The sequence below is a fragment of the Musa acuminata genome, chromosome BXJ1-4, assembly GCF_036884655.1.
Source record: "Musa acuminata AAA Group cultivar baxijiao chromosome BXJ1-4, Cavendish_Baxijiao_AAA, whole genome shotgun sequence".
Lineage (NCBI taxonomy): Eukaryota > Viridiplantae > Streptophyta > Magnoliopsida > Zingiberales > Musaceae > Musa > Musa acuminata.
In genome coordinates this window covers 5599639-5613559 of record NC_088330.1, presented here as the reverse complement: position 1 = coordinate 5613559, position 13921 = coordinate 5599639, and the positions used below count along the sequence as shown (strand labels likewise).

The following is a 13921-nucleotide window of genomic DNA, read 5'->3' as shown; positions in this document are numbered from 1 at the left end:
AACCGAATCGAGGTAATGAAACTGAGCCAACAACTGCCTCAATGGCTGCTACCGCGACTTCCGTCCTCGGAAACCCTAACCTCGGCCTCACCAAGCCGCCGCCGTCGGCCTTCTTCGGCGTGCGAGTTCCTCCGAGTCTTGAGAGGCCGAGGCGGTTTTCCTCCGCTCCGCGGCCGACGCTCGCTGCTGCCGTGTCGTGCACGATGACCAATGGGGCCACGGTCGTTGAGGCGGCGGAGAACAGGACGCCCGGGGTCGGACTGAGGCCGGATCCCTTTGGCCGCTTCGGGCGGTTCGGGGGAAAGTACGTGCCGGAGACACTGATGTATGCACTCTCCGAGCTCGAGGCCGCGTTCTGGGCTGTCTCGAAGGATGAAGATTTCCAGGTCGGATTATGTTTTATCTGTAACTTTGTAATCTGAATGGTTATACATGCTTCTTGCACCGTTGACCCACTCAAAAGATTTGGTCTTTGCCAATCTTTGGCCGCATATTATACTTTGGGTTTTCGTTTGATATGGATCGATTCTAAAGCTACTCAGTTGCGATGACGGGATTGCTATTGTTTATGAAGTGAATAGGATTTGCTCCTTTCTGTTTCATTTTTGGATTCGCTGTGTTATTTATTTTCTTTTAGAATAAAAAATTGTGTCTTCCCTTCTGATCATAAAAGATCAAGGAAGGATTCATCATTTATGCCTTATGGCTTGTTTTTTCTCTTTTTTGTCAGACAAATGTACTCTTTTGAGGTTTTGGATCGTGATCGTGGTACTTTGTTTCATATCTTGATTTAGATTTGAAGTTAATAAGATGGTGCGAGGATCATTTACATTTTCATTGAATCTCATATATGTAGTTACCTGCATGTTAATCATTTTCGGAATAACCTGCATTGACTTTCTGAGTACCTGCTGGTTGAACTTTCCTATCATTTATTAGTATTGCTGCTTCACTTTTAGAGAAACACTGGTTAAACGTCTGTGACTCATCTTCTGTGAAAATTTCTTAGATGGAACAGTATACTAGAACTACTGGTCTACTTGATCAAGCCGTGTGACATGGGCTTCCAGATAATCAGATATCTAATCATGATTTTTTTTATGTGAATCCTTTCATGTCAGATCATTTTCTGTCAGTTGAATATCCTTGGTAATCTTCTCATAATTCTGATGTCGTTGTGGTCAGAGATGGACATTGTCACATTTACTGTTGCAGTTTTTTTGTTTGAACTGTTTTTTTACGGAGGAATGACTAGCTTGTTTAATGCATTCATTTCTTTTGCATTGGCTATTTGGCTCTGACCTTCAAATTAGTTGAAATTCTTCTTGACTGTCTAGGATGCTTATTTAAAGTCTAAATGCTATAAAAACTAAATATTTGAGTAGAAATTTGGGGTGGGCTTTGTCTGTCTGCACTGTTATTTCAGACTTCTTATTACATCATGCAATGATTATCTATAAGTGTGACTCCTGCATTGTCTACTACTGATTGATTGCTAGGTTCACATTTTCTGGTTCCCTCATTCCTTATTTTAGTTTCTTTGTTACAGAAAGAATTGGATGGGATTCTTAAAGATTATGTTGGCCGAGAAAGTCCGCTTTACTTTGCAGAACGGCTCACAGACCATTACAGGCGCCCTAATGGTGAGGGCCCACACATTTATTTGAAGAGGGAAGATCTCAATCATACTGGTGCCCACAAGATTAATAATGCTGTTGCACAAGCTTTACTTGCCAAAAAATTGGGAAAGAAGCGCATCATAGCTGAGACAGGTGCTGGTCAGCATGGAGTTGCCACAGCTACAGTATGCGCTAGATTTGGTTTGGAATGTATTGTCTATATGGGTGCCCAAGATATGGAGAGACAGGCCCTCAACGTGTTCAGAATGAGGCTTCTTGGAGCAGAGGTTTGTATATATTATATGAGACATTGTACACAGTGGGACATCAGGTTTGGGGCAGAGGATTCGTCTAGCATCATTATCTTAGTATATATCAAGCATAACATGACATTGTCGACCATCATGCAATTGCATGCTTGCTATTTGGGAATAATGTCTCAAATTCAACAACCACAAGCTGCATTGTTTCAACACTGAAGTGAACAATTTAAGCAGCCACTATGATTTTCTGCTAAACAGTTGGAAAATTAGTGCCTTTTGGTTGCCGATATATGAGAATAGACCACCTTTGTCTGAATGGTTTCCTTCCATATTCTCATGACATCAATGTTGTTTTAGTTGTATATTCTCAAGTCCTTCATAAGATAACTCCTTTGGTTGCTCAGACTATACATTTGAGTCTGCAAATATTTTTCAAGTTAAGATATCTCCTAATTATTAAAAACATATTAGTGTAATCAATTTTTTTTTATTTGAGAATTTTTTGTGATAATAATGCTAAGTTTACTGATTTTCAATTCTGACATGCTTATTAGGTTTTTTATTAAAGAATTTGATATATCTTGCTTCATTCCTTGGCTGGTATCGTAGTATGCTGCAAATTGGAAATTTGGAGATACATGATATGGGAGTCAATCTGAAAAGAGCTACAGTTTCCTGATTCTTGTGGTTGTTTATGGCATTTATCAATACATTAATGTCACCATGATTATGGTTAATTCCATGCAGGTAAGAGCTGTCCATTCTGGCACTGCTACACTAAAGGATGCCACTTCGGAGGCTATACGTGACTGGGTGACCAACGTAGAAACAACACATTACATTTTAGGGTCTGTTGCAGGCCCACATCCATATCCAATGATGGTTAGAGAATTTCATGCAGTAATTGGCAAAGAAACGAGAAAACAGGCATTAGAGAAATGGGGTGGGAAACCAGATGTGCTGGTTGCATGTGTTGGTGGTGGTTCAAATGCCATGGGACTCTTCCATGAATTTATTGATGATACAGATGTAAGGTTAGTCGGTGTAGAGGCAGCTGGATTTGGATTAGACAGCGGAAAGCATGCAGCAACTTTAACAAAGGGAGAGGTGGGGGTTCTTCATGGTGCCATGAGTTATTTGCTCCAGGATGATGATGGTCAGATAATTGAGCCCCATTCTATAAGTGCTGGGTCAGTATGATTCTGTATTTATTGGATCTATGCAGTTTTCAGTAGCATCATTGTTATATGAACTGTCAGTTAACTCGGATAATTTATTTCTCATATGATAGTTTGGATTATCCTGGCGTTGGACCTGAGCATAGCTATTTGAAGGATCTTGGACGTGCTGAATACAATAGCGTCACAGATCAAGAGGCTTTGGAAGGTAATATAATTTATTAATTTCTGCATTTATTTTGTTCTATTCTAGTTTTAACTATATCCATTTAAATGGTAATGGTACCACCTATTCGTAGTGTGTATAATTGTGATAGAGAGGGAGTCAAATTATCACTTTTTCATAGTTTACGGGCCAACATATGGGTGCAGAAGGTAGCAAAAAAGTAGGAAGAGATGGACCATGGATAAAAGTAAAGAGGACAATGGGATTATATTATTCGAAATTTTACGTGTGAAGCATGTATTGAGATCATTGCTACCTTGACTCTTGTCTCAATCCTGATGAACCTGTGTTGGATAGTCATCATCTTCACACATTCTATGATCATATATCAATGACTTTAGATGTCGATAGTTGTGGTCTTCCAATAGTCAATAGAAGCACCCGTAGCCACATCAGAAGTGTTATAACCTTCTTATATATATATCCTCAGTTTCTCTTTGCTTTTTCACTGCTATATGATTTAATTAAGAAAATAGCTTTCTTCGTTCCTGTCTTCGAATCTGAATATCATATGCATGTCCGAGTTTGATTTATTGTCTGCATGTGTACGGACATTATACCCTGCTTAGACCCCGCATTGGTGGGAGCCTCATGCACCGGTTATGCCCCTTTTATGTATGCATACATTACACATATATGTGCATTTGACAGGGCTGGAAAAGATGAGCAATGCCCAGGATGTATTCTAGTAAAGCATTTAAGTGGAGGTGAAAGGAATTGATCGATAAAACATCATCTGATGCTGCAGAGAATTCAATCAAAGAAAGATGTGAAGTATATCTTCAAGATGAAGCTGAGTAGTATATTATTCTAATACTGAAGTGTAATGATTGTTTTTTACCAGAAAAATTCACAAGTTTCAAGGACTAAGTCATTTATGAGTTGAAGAGAAGTCGATAACATGCATGCAAAGCATTTAGGGATGTACCATTGACTGGTTTAGTTTGCATACAATTAGCAAAAGTCACTTTTTATGTGCTTGAACCTCCAAGTTTGGCCTAGTAATGGAGCGCCAGATGTGGAACAGAAGATATCTCAGAAACATCTTTAATCAGCTTTCTGCTACTGAATAGATTCTAAATAATTGGGATCAACTTCATGATTGCAGTGAATATGAACCCCTGCATCCTTTAATTGCTTGCATTCAAAGACACTGCTGCTTGTTACTAGTGTTCCTACAGCCATTTTCTGATTTTTGCTAACTGATGTTTTCCTGCTTCTGCTGTTGCTCAGCTTTCAAGCGAGTGTCTCGTTTGGAAGGTATCATCCCAGCTCTTGAAACTTCTCATGCGCTGGCTCACCTGGAAGTACTTTGTCCAACTCTGCCCAACGGCACGAAGGTGGTGGTTTGCTGCAGTGGCAGAGGTGATAAGGATGTCCAAACCGCCATTAAACATCTCCAGCTATAGAGCCCTTGTCAATCCTTATACTTTCAGCAGTTGGGTCTCTTGTAGTATGCGAACCTTGTTTAAACTGCTATTACCTATCAATAAATTCTGCTGCTACTCTGTATTACAGTGTCTTGTATTTTTGATGGAACGAACTAAGTTTCCTCAGCAATATATGTTCGAGTACTCTAACATGCTCGTAGACCACCTGGTTAGTAATGAAATGACATGGTTTTCATCCTCACACACAGCAATTGCAGCGGTGAGAACATTCATTTTCTCATTTGCTGTTTTTAGTAGTCTCTTCTTTCCACAACTCTTTTTCTGAATAAAACTAAGAAAAAGAATATCAGAAATAATTTAAGGTCGTGAAAAGTATGAATTTTATTAGTTCATGCTTAAATATGGCATGGTGTTAATATTTTAATCTTGGCGATGTATAATGTACATATAATAAAAATATAAAAAATCACTTTCATGAAAAAAACTAAGAAAAAGAATATATATATATATATATATATATATATATATATATATATATATATATATATATATATTTGTGTGTGTCGGTTTGTGATGTGGCGACGTTCGCCGCACACGAACGGAGGATATGGTTATCAAGGAAACCACACGGGGTCCACAGCAATCCCTGATCCGCTACCCTTCCTTCATATCTCGCCACCGGACGCTTTGGGCTCGCTGCTCCCATGGCGTCCTCTTTCTTCGTTCGCACTCAAGTATCGCCCATGACTCCGCTGCTGCCGGACGCCTCCCAGAGGTCGGCGTCGATTGCCACTATGTCCGAGATCATGGACGCCTCCCGGACGCAGGGCCTCCGCCTCCGCCTCCAGTCGCTGGGGCCCTTCTTCCGCGTGCGGGCGGAGGCCGAGGGCGGGGCGGAGCTGGGGAGGGCAGAGGGTGTCGTCAGGCCGTGGGTCGGGGGCAAGGTGCTGCACCTGGACTCCATGAGGCTCAGCCGGGACACGCTCCGCATGGACCGCTCTATCTTCGGCTTCGGCCTCTTCATTGGTGCCGCCGCCGTCCGCCACGGCTTCGACCGAGGTTGCCGCCGGGCCGAGCTCCTCGCCATAAACGACTCGCCTATCTTTCATTCCAAGGTACATAAGTAATGTATATGATATATCCCTCTCCCAAAACCCTAGTCATTAAACTGTAGTCAGCTATTTGCATTATATTATAGTGCTTTAGGGAACGTCTAAATTGCATGTTTAGCCCAACACACATGGAATTGCATACATGCTATAAAGTTCTTTTTCTTCCTTAGCATATATATTAATAAAATTTGTAGAATTTCACGAACAATCTTTGACATCTTCGCATATGTGGTAATAAACTCTAAGAACAAGTCGAATTCAGGAAATATTAGTAGGATTGAAAAGGTCATGAGGTGGAAGTATGGTTTGAGCAGGGAGAAAGGAGAAGGGTAACAATAGTTGATATATATGAAACAAATTATAAAAAATTTTAAAGCATTATATCCATTATATATGTATTGGGGGTTCATTATCTGTTCGCTGACATAGTTCTCCTGTTAGCTTGTGAGGTTTTACACGAGGATGGGATTCAAGGCGGTGCACAAGGTAGATGGATCATCGGTGGGCGATTTGGCTCACATGTTGGTGTGGGGAGGTAGAGGGACTAGAATGGATGCTGACATAGAACAGCTTCTTATTAAATGGGGCAAAAGATTTAAGTCCTAAAGGTGATGTAATTGACATCCCTGACATTTCTGTTTTAATTGCCAACAGTAGATTCATGGTAATTCACTCACATTACCATTTAGCTATGCAAGTGATCAATCCCCAAGTTGCAAAAATAGTCTTTTTGTCTAACAGAGATAAAACTGTGCATTTCAACCTTATACATTAGAAAATTACACTTTTTGTTTGAATGAAACCACGATTTCGTATTAACAGGAGCAATGCACAGTGCACTATTATCTGGCTTTGTCAATCCAATATCAGCACTGCTCTTGGTTGACCAAGTATTAAAACCATCCTCTGCACCAAGCGCAATATTTTGGTTGCCTACAATGCCAGAAAACTCGAGAATCAGGGATTGGTTCAGAGACATCACTGAAGCAAAACTTGCATGATCATGGAAAAATTGCACCTCTGATAGAAAAAAAAAAAAAAAAAGTCTTGTCTATTGGTTGCTTCATCAGTATTAAATTATGGCAGAAACTTTGCTAGCTTTCTAGAGTAATATTCATGTTTCTTGAGAGAAGTGGCATTCTTTCTATTAAGAAAATATCAAATAAGTAGTGGACAGTTACAGTGTCATCAGTTGATACTCTTCCATTCAGCATAAGATATATTTACAAAATGAAGTTCCTCAACTCCTGAACACATTAGATAACCCTGCATGTAGAAAGCTAATTTCATTTTGTATTTATGCTCAAAACACATTAGAACAGGTGTTGCTCCTCGGTTGACTATAGTTTCATTGTTGTACTAGAGGAATCTACTTTATGAATGATTCAAATTGCAAGATGGAAAGTATCTCTTTGATCATTCCCTAAATTGATCGATTACATATTTTCACATAATTGGGGTCCTGTGAGTGTCTCATCATATTATGCTCCTGTGCATGCAATCAAAGAGATCAGGTGCAGAGAAAATGGAGAAGGTAGGTGTGTTTCATGGCACATTGGAAAGTAATGTGTATGTGTGTCGTTGCTCTGATCATCACTTTCCTATTCATAATTGTTCAGTTTCCTGTGGTTCCACAGACACCCCTTCATTGACTTCATTGATGCCATCATTTTCTGTTTTGATCTGCCATATTTCGGACGTGGGATTTCAATAATGTTAATATTAAAGGAGATCACAGAGCAATAAATGTATTTGTTATTTTCGAAGGTTTTTCCCCTATATCTTTGTGGCAAAATTAACTGTCTTTATGCCGTCATTCACTTGAAGATTTTAAACCATTTTCTAAGCTACTCTTCCTGTTCAAAGGTAAATTTGTGCTTGTGGACAGCTGTGGTAGAGTTGGAAGATATATTTTTCTTTTGTTCAGAATTATGAGTCTGCGACTCTGTGTCAACTTAATCATCTACTAATATTTCTTTTATTATTATATGGTCATCTGGACTTTGCCAAATGCATCATGATGAAGATAATCATGACCGCAGAAAAGTTAGGGTTGAGTTTTCATTAAATCGACTCGTTACGTGGAGAGTCGCGAAATATAGGGAGGCATAGTAATTGTATTGGTCAAAGACAAAGCAAAGACAAACTTAGATGAGATGATATAGTAGCTGAAAAGAATGAACACTCAGTAACATGACTGAAATAAGAGATGAATCATCTATGGAGCTTTTGGTTATAGAGAAACTTCAAATAGTTAATATGTATCACTATAGCTTTGGTGTGAATAGAGTAAACCTTTAGAGGCAATCAAGATTTGGAGATAGAAGCCAAAAGTTCCTCTAGTGAGGATAGTGGAAGGTTGTGGATAGTCATGCTGTGAGTGAATGATATATATTTACAAACCTATGAAGTCATAGCAGAAAAACTAGATATACTTTTTCTGATGCAGTATGGTGTAGTTTTGTGAAGGCATGTTTGTAATCTCTGGCGTTTAAAGGAGCAAACATTATCACATTTTAGATAGATTTGGATGACTCCACCTTTTTCTTCTAGTAAAAGAAAAGGGACAGAACAAGAGAACCAGCAAAGCTAGTGAGTTCATAGTCATTGACATGTCATACGAGTGGGTAGTTGGTGTGCAACAAAATTTTGCCAGAAATCTAAAACTCATAATCTGTAATCACTACAAATCACAGAGTGCACATTGCCATTAGGAAACCCTTCTACTTGTCTAACAGCCAATTGCTACCATCTACAGCATGCAACTAAAGAACACTGTAGGCAGTACTTCGTTCTACACTGAGCTCTTCTGGTCGTTGCCTCCTTGCTTTGATGAATCATTAAATGCGAGTTTATGACTGAGCCCTTTTTTTCTCCTGTCCTCCTTGAGCTGGTTAAGTCTTAGCTTTTCATTTACTTTTCCTGAGAACACAGACCATTGGCTTGCAAAGTTTTGCGTGACTCCCCCTCTGAAGCAATCTTTCTTTTAGAGCCATAGGATTCATGCATGTAACATTCAGGTCAAGCTACCCATTCGATTGTTCTCCGTTTCTGCTGCTGTTGTGCCTGTGTACCAATAGTTCTAAGCGGCAATGTTCCAGTCCTGCTTTGAATGTGTTATTAGGGGATGAAACTATATATATCAGCGACACCTGTTTACATACAAGGGGGGTGGAGAACATCATCACCCACATGCTGCTCAGGTCAGTACACCTCGCAAGGAAAGGAAAATTAACTGCAGGAGCAGGTGGTGGGCACTGAAGAAGTTCTCTGAGGTAGCCATTCAAGTCCTCCTTGTGAGTCAACTTGACTCTTCTATATGCTACGAGTTGCAGTGAACCTTGGATGCTTGTCATACTCCTGCCAGTGATATAAAGTGGTGGATGATCCATATATTAAACCAGTTTTAGCCAGGTTATCTTTTGTGGATACAGATGGACACTACTAGTTTTGAACTCTTGTTTTAGGTTTAAGGCTTTTTGAGCAAATTATGTACTGATGAAGCATAGTTTGGAATTGAACAGTGACTGGAATCTGAAGCTGGTGGCACGCCACAAAGCAGCAACAGGAAGCGCCGAGCAATTCCAAACACAGTGCAGCCGCCTGGCACAGCTGCTGCATCCGATAGCACCAGAAGCCTCTCGTTGCTCTGAGACCATCAGCTTCACCACTTCCAACACCAAGCATAAGAAACAAGTAAAAGAAGGGGGCAAGCATTCATGGACGAGTGACAATAGATGGGAAACAAAAGGACAACTCGCAATTCATTCCTACAAAGTCACTCGATGGCTTCTGTCCTCGGGGATGTGTTTGTCTTCCTCCGGACTTTTTTTACTGCACTCGGCCGGCCTTCCTTTCACTTTGAGCTACGTCTTTTACCCCCTTCTCTGCCCAGGTCCTCAAAGCCATACTTCTATGAAGCTAGCTAATAAACCGTACTTTTGTTGCAGAACATGTCATGGTCCATTAGCATCCGATTTCCACTCGGATCATTGCAACCTTCTTCTCTTGCTGCTTGTCGTCGCAAGAGAGACAGTGCAGCCGGTGCCGGTGTCGGTGGTGCTCTCACAGTTTGCAGGTGATGTCCCGGATGAAGCCAGAAACGTCGCTGCTCTCGCCTTCTCCTTGTGTGACTCGAGAACAATGAGACTGTAGCAGGCGAACACATACTCCTGTCCACACAAACATGTTGGTGCATTAACACATGAGTCAACTTCTATTTCCTAAGAAACCAATATATGCATAGCTTATAGCTTCAGGACTTACGGCGTCCAACGATCCACAGCACGAGAGTAGACTCGTCTTGGATTCCACCAACCTTTTAGTCAACCTTGCATCCCATGCAGCGAGAACTGCTGCAGCAGCTATAGTTGATGGTTGGAAATCCACTAAATTCATCACTGCACTTATCCATCTTATGGTTTCAAGCTTCCTTTGGCTTTAAAGATCAATAGGTATCAGATTAAGCGACTGTTACCAACCTTCCATAGCTGCAAAGATGAAGTCGATGGCTTTGGATATCAATCCCTTCTGTCCACGTTCATCAAACTTGGATGCGAAGACGTTCAGATAAGCGAAAGGCGTGACGGGAAGCATCCTCCACTCTAATGTACTCAAGACAAAAAGCTCCATTCTCTGTGCTGCTTCGCTGCTGAATCTGTAGCCTTTCACTCGGAATTCTGAGACCGCAGGCGCGCTGTGTTCTTCCATCTTCGCCGCCAACGACAAGCATGCCACCGACAGCAATTCGACTGCCCAGGTTTTGCCTTTCTGCTCCATCCATGAACCAGAAGCTTCAGTCGACAAAGCATTTAAAGAGAAACAAACAATGGATCGCGTGCGGCACTGACCATTGTGTCAATGGTTTTGTGCGCAAAGAAGCGGTCAAAGTACGCCACCGCGGTGTACGCCGTTCTCAATCCGAATCGGAAACAGCGCTGCGCCTGCAAGAGAAACCGAAGGGGGAAACCATCAGGAACAGACAATCCAAGAGACGAAGGAACCGATCGACGTATCGACAGATGGCAGCCGACTTCAACAATCCATCGAATGGCACCAGAACGAGCGGGGTCGCACGAGCTCTCGGGCGACGAGTCGCGAGTTCTGCTCTCGCGATCCTTCTCTCTGCTCACCAGCCACTCTACGTATTCGCCGTCTGCTTCCAGGGCGAGTATCTCGTTGCAGAGCGCCGCCATGTCATTCTTCAGGACACCGTCGTCGTCTTCGTCATCCAAACCCGGCCCGTCTTCCTCCCAGATAAGAGCGGATGGGGGAGCACAGTCACTTGACTCGGCCATCAGAACTGTTCGACGCCGGTCGTCGTGATGAACGGAGGACGAAGGAACAGGGAGGTGGGAATGTTTCACTCTCCCGCGGTCAAAATCCGCGGCAAATTTACCGCAATGGATCGAGGAGAGAGTGAAAGAGGATAATTAGCGCCATAGATGTAGCTAGCTGAGGAGGAGGAGCCGATGGAGGAGGAGAAGAGTGGCCTCCAGCAGCGCTTTTGCAATCTCGAGCTGTTGACAGAACAGAGTGAGAGAATAGACGTGGGGCCCTTCACTGCAGGCTTCGCCACTGAACCATTTGGAGGCAATGGCGGTAAGCCAATGAGATAATTTTTAGATCCGATCCAATATAAAATAATTACAAACAAAATAAATTATAACTATTATTTTTATAGTAAAAATATACTTTAACAAAAATGTAGTTGTGAAATGACTCTTTGCTTAAAAATCGATTGGCTTCATGAAATTTTAATCTACTCATTAATAATAATCAGTGCAACATCAAATGTGTATATAAATCCTTTGAGACTGTACAAAAGTTACGGATCCTTTATGAGAAAGTATAGTAAGAATGTCACATGAATTAGGCAAGATTGATTATACAACATCTGAAATGGCACTTTACTCTCGTTATCCTTTCTTCTTTCGTGACAACTAATCACTCTCGTGTGAGTAAGTTTGATGCCAAATGACGTCTAAAATAGTTTTCATATTATATGAACTTTTGTTTCATCATCATAAATCTTCAGTGCAATCAGACTAGAGAACAATATGCACGTGATTTAACTCCAAAGATTAGAGTTTTGAGTCATATCTTGGATTTCGACAAGATCAAACATGGTCAGGGTTCTAATTATATGTAGATAAATACTAAAATCAAGATGTATAGATAAATACTCCGTCAACAATTAAATAGTTGGCTACTCTCTATCTGTTGTTTTCCTTGTGTTGGATGCTAAAGGAAGAAGGTTTGTACTTCTTCAACTTCATCAGTTGCAGCTGCACCAGTGTGACTTTATTACATACATCATCACTCGTAGGCTAATAGACTTTTAATTCATGCATTTCTCTTTACGTACTAAAGTGTCCTATATATATATATATATATATATATATATATATATATATATATATATATATGTATGCAATCATCCTCATGTTGTCATAGTCACATGATCCTTCACCTTCCTCAAGAATGAAATATTTCCTTACTAATCACAATGAATTATCGAGAATCTAAGAAACTCGAGTTCGTTCGAATGAAATCGAATCAGGACTATCATGGGGACTGAATAATGTTTAAACGCAAACACTTGAGCTCTCATACTATGAGTGGTCCGATTCTTTGTCTTTGTAATATGGAATTATTCTTAGGTTCGTCTTGACGTTTATCTCATAACACATAAGATATACATTGGTCTTAAGAACTTTCTCTCTCTTTTGGAAGGAGATCATCGCTTGACCATCTTGTTCCTTGAATGCTTGTTTCATCTGATGTGGTTGTCTCTCCTACACTGTGATCTCGCTGCTCATGCCCGATTCTTTCCTGTGCATGAGTAGTGCCTGCAGGGATATGATTTCTTTCTCAGTACTAACGTAAACTGATGCCCCTTACAGACGCATCCGGACATGCAGTAGAGTCCGGTGACCAAGTTTGATGCTCGTCTCCATGCTTCGGAAGACTGCATCAGGAATCTCATTGGAACGCAACCTCATGCAGCACAATTGTAGATGACAGACAGATAGGGAAAAGACTAGACTCGCATAAGATCCAAATCGAGCCAAGTTGGCATCCATCGGTCTGCTTCCCTGTCTTATTCGTGAATTATTGGAGCATTATTTTCAGGCTAGTCTTCAAGTCTTTTGGGTGACCTCCGATTTCGAACATGCCTCCATTACTGTAGTCTTTTGTCAACTTCAACCCCCTTGACTTGATTGATTTGTTTTGTGTTTCTCATCGGATGAGGTTTTAGTTTATTGCTACCATCAAGAACACAATCAATTGGACTTCTCGATAATGAACTTTCTGATGAATTGGATTGTGATATGAGACTAATGTGACAGATTAGGAAGCCACTTGAAGTGAAGTAACTATTAATGTCTGGTGTAAACTTTATATTAATTGCATCAGGGAGAGAGGAGTAGTCAATTCTTGAATCACATTCACTCTTCTCTCGGACTAGGATTGGAATACGCTATCATGGGCCTCGTGAATTGATGGCGAAATGTTCGAGGAAGAAACACTCGATTCATATACGATCATATATTCGATTAAACACCCACTATTTATTTACTTGTATTAAGAAGGTCTTACCGTTACCTCCAAACGTTTTATAGGCTTGTTTTGATGAGGGGATGTCTCTTGTATAAATTATAATATTTTTGTTTATAAATTCCTCCATTTTATTAGAGATTTTATTGATTTATTCTGAAAGGTGTGATATTCTTATGAATCTATATGTAATATATCAGTTTTCTCCTAATCCCGTAAGATCACCTAAGGATATACAAAAGAGAGAATATATTAGTAATTTAATGAACACATGGATATGTTACTATCGAGTCGACACTAAGTGGGGGGTGAATTAGTGTAGTGAAAAAATTATGTCGGTTTAAAAATCTTTGTACGATAAAAATTAATTTCGGAAATATACTTGACTTAAAAGCGTGTTCGTAAATATAGTGAAAGCAATAAGCAAGTAAAACAGTTTGTAGTAAAAGTAAATTGCACAAATAAAAATGCAAACCAAGTTTATAGTGCTTCGGTCGTCGTGACATACATCTACTCCCGATTCCTCTTCCGTCGAGGCCACCGTAATCTACTAACGATCTTCTTTCGACGGG

At 40.5% G+C, this 13921-nt stretch overlaps 4 protein-coding genes across 8 annotated transcripts; 2 read left to right on the top strand and 2 right to left on the bottom strand.

Moving 5' to 3' along the window:
• LOC103980825 (tryptophan synthase beta chain 1) lies at positions 1 to 4866 on the top strand. The gene is made up of 5 exons (XM_009397338.3): positions 1 to 386; positions 1550 to 1906; positions 2630 to 3072; positions 3174 to 3268; positions 4520 to 4866. Exons 1-5 carry the CDS (start codon positions 42 to 44, stop codon positions 4693 to 4695), a joined length of 1416 nt encoding a protein of 471 aa, XP_009395613.2. The 5' UTR covers positions 1 to 41; the 3' UTR covers positions 4696 to 4866.
• A 435-nt stretch (positions 4867 to 5301) lies between these two features.
• Positions 5302 to 10047, top strand: LOC135582299 (uncharacterized). 5 transcript variants are annotated; one of them, XR_010498277.1, is made up of 4 exons: positions 5303 to 5792; positions 6231 to 6397; positions 9314 to 9654; positions 9740 to 10047. XR_010498277.1 is itself a non-coding variant. In XM_065160513.1 (3 exons), the coding sequence occupies exons 1-2, from the start codon at positions 5382 to 5384 to the stop codon at positions 6393 to 6395; spliced, it is 576 nt and encodes a 191-aa protein (XP_065016585.1). In that variant the 5' UTR covers positions 5303 to 5381; the 3' UTR covers positions 6396 to 6397; positions 9314 to 10047. The 5 variants fall into 5 exon arrangements, 3 of the variants coding, with proteins under 3 accessions (XP_065016585.1, XP_065016598.1, XP_065016607.1); XR_010498278.1 differs by lacking the exon at positions 6231 to 6397 and adding an exon at positions 8914 to 9203 and having other exon boundaries at positions 5302 to 5792; positions 9314 to 10047; XM_065160513.1 differs by having other exon boundaries at positions 9314 to 10047.
• Positions 9779 to 10187, bottom strand: LOC135672028 (cyclin-D5-1-like). The gene is made up of 2 exons (XM_065180482.1): positions 10056 to 10187; positions 9779 to 9961 (listed from the first exon to the last, which is right to left on the bottom strand). The coding sequence occupies exons 1-2, from the start codon at positions 10185 to 10187 to the stop codon at positions 9779 to 9781; spliced, it is 315 nt and encodes a 104-aa protein (XP_065036554.1).
• Positions 10126 to 11086, bottom strand: LOC135672027 (cyclin-D5-3-like). The gene is made up of 3 exons (XM_065180481.1): positions 10823 to 11086; positions 10640 to 10732; positions 10126 to 10559 (listed from the first exon to the last, which is right to left on the bottom strand). Exons 1-3 carry the CDS (start codon positions 11084 to 11086, stop codon positions 10263 to 10265), a joined length of 654 nt encoding a protein of 217 aa, XP_065036553.1. The 3' UTR covers positions 10126 to 10262.
• Positions 11087 to 13921: the final 2835 nt, after the last annotated feature.

Excerpts from the sequence above, each read along its gene's own strand:
- LOC103980825 (XM_009397338.3), top strand. The coding sequence starts at position 42 with ATGGCTGCTACCGCGACTTCCGTCCTCGGAAACCCTAACCTCGGCCTC. Across the intron at positions 387-1,549 it reads CGAAGGATGAAGATTTCCAG|AAAGAATTGGATGGGATTCT; the intron begins GTCGGATTATGT and ends TCTTTGTTACAG. Across the intron at positions 3,269-4,519 it reads AGATCAAGAGGCTTTGGAAG|CTTTCAAGCGAGTGTCTCGT; the intron begins GTAATATAATTT and ends GCTGTTGCTCAG.
- LOC135672028 (XM_065180482.1), bottom strand. The coding sequence starts at position 10,187 with ATGAATTTAGTGGATTTCCAACCATCAACTATAGCTGCTGCAGCAGTT. Across the intron at positions 9,962-10,055 it reads GCTGTGGATCGTTGGACGCC|GAGTATGTGTTCGCCTGCTA; the intron begins GTAAGTCCTGAA and ends TTGTGTGGACAG.
- LOC135672027 (XM_065180481.1), bottom strand. The coding sequence starts at position 11,086 with ATGGCCGAGTCAAGTGACTGTGCTCCCCCATCCGCTCTTATCTGGGAG. Across the intron at positions 10,733-10,822 it reads CCATTCGATGGATTGTTGAA|GCGCAGCGCTGTTTCCGATT; the intron begins GTCGGCTGCCAT and ends TTTCTCTTGCAG. Across the intron at positions 10,560-10,639 it reads ACAAAACCATTGACACAATG|AAAGGCAAAACCTGGGCAGT; the intron begins GTCAGTGCCGCA and ends TGGATGGAGCAG.
- LOC135582299 (XM_065160513.1), top strand. The coding sequence starts at position 5,382 with ATGGCGTCCTCTTTCTTCGTTCGCACTCAAGTATCGCCCATGACTCCG. Across the intron at positions 5,793-6,230 it reads CGCCTATCTTTCATTCCAAG|CTTGTGAGGTTTTACACGAG; the intron begins GTACATAAGTAA and ends TTCTCCTGTTAG.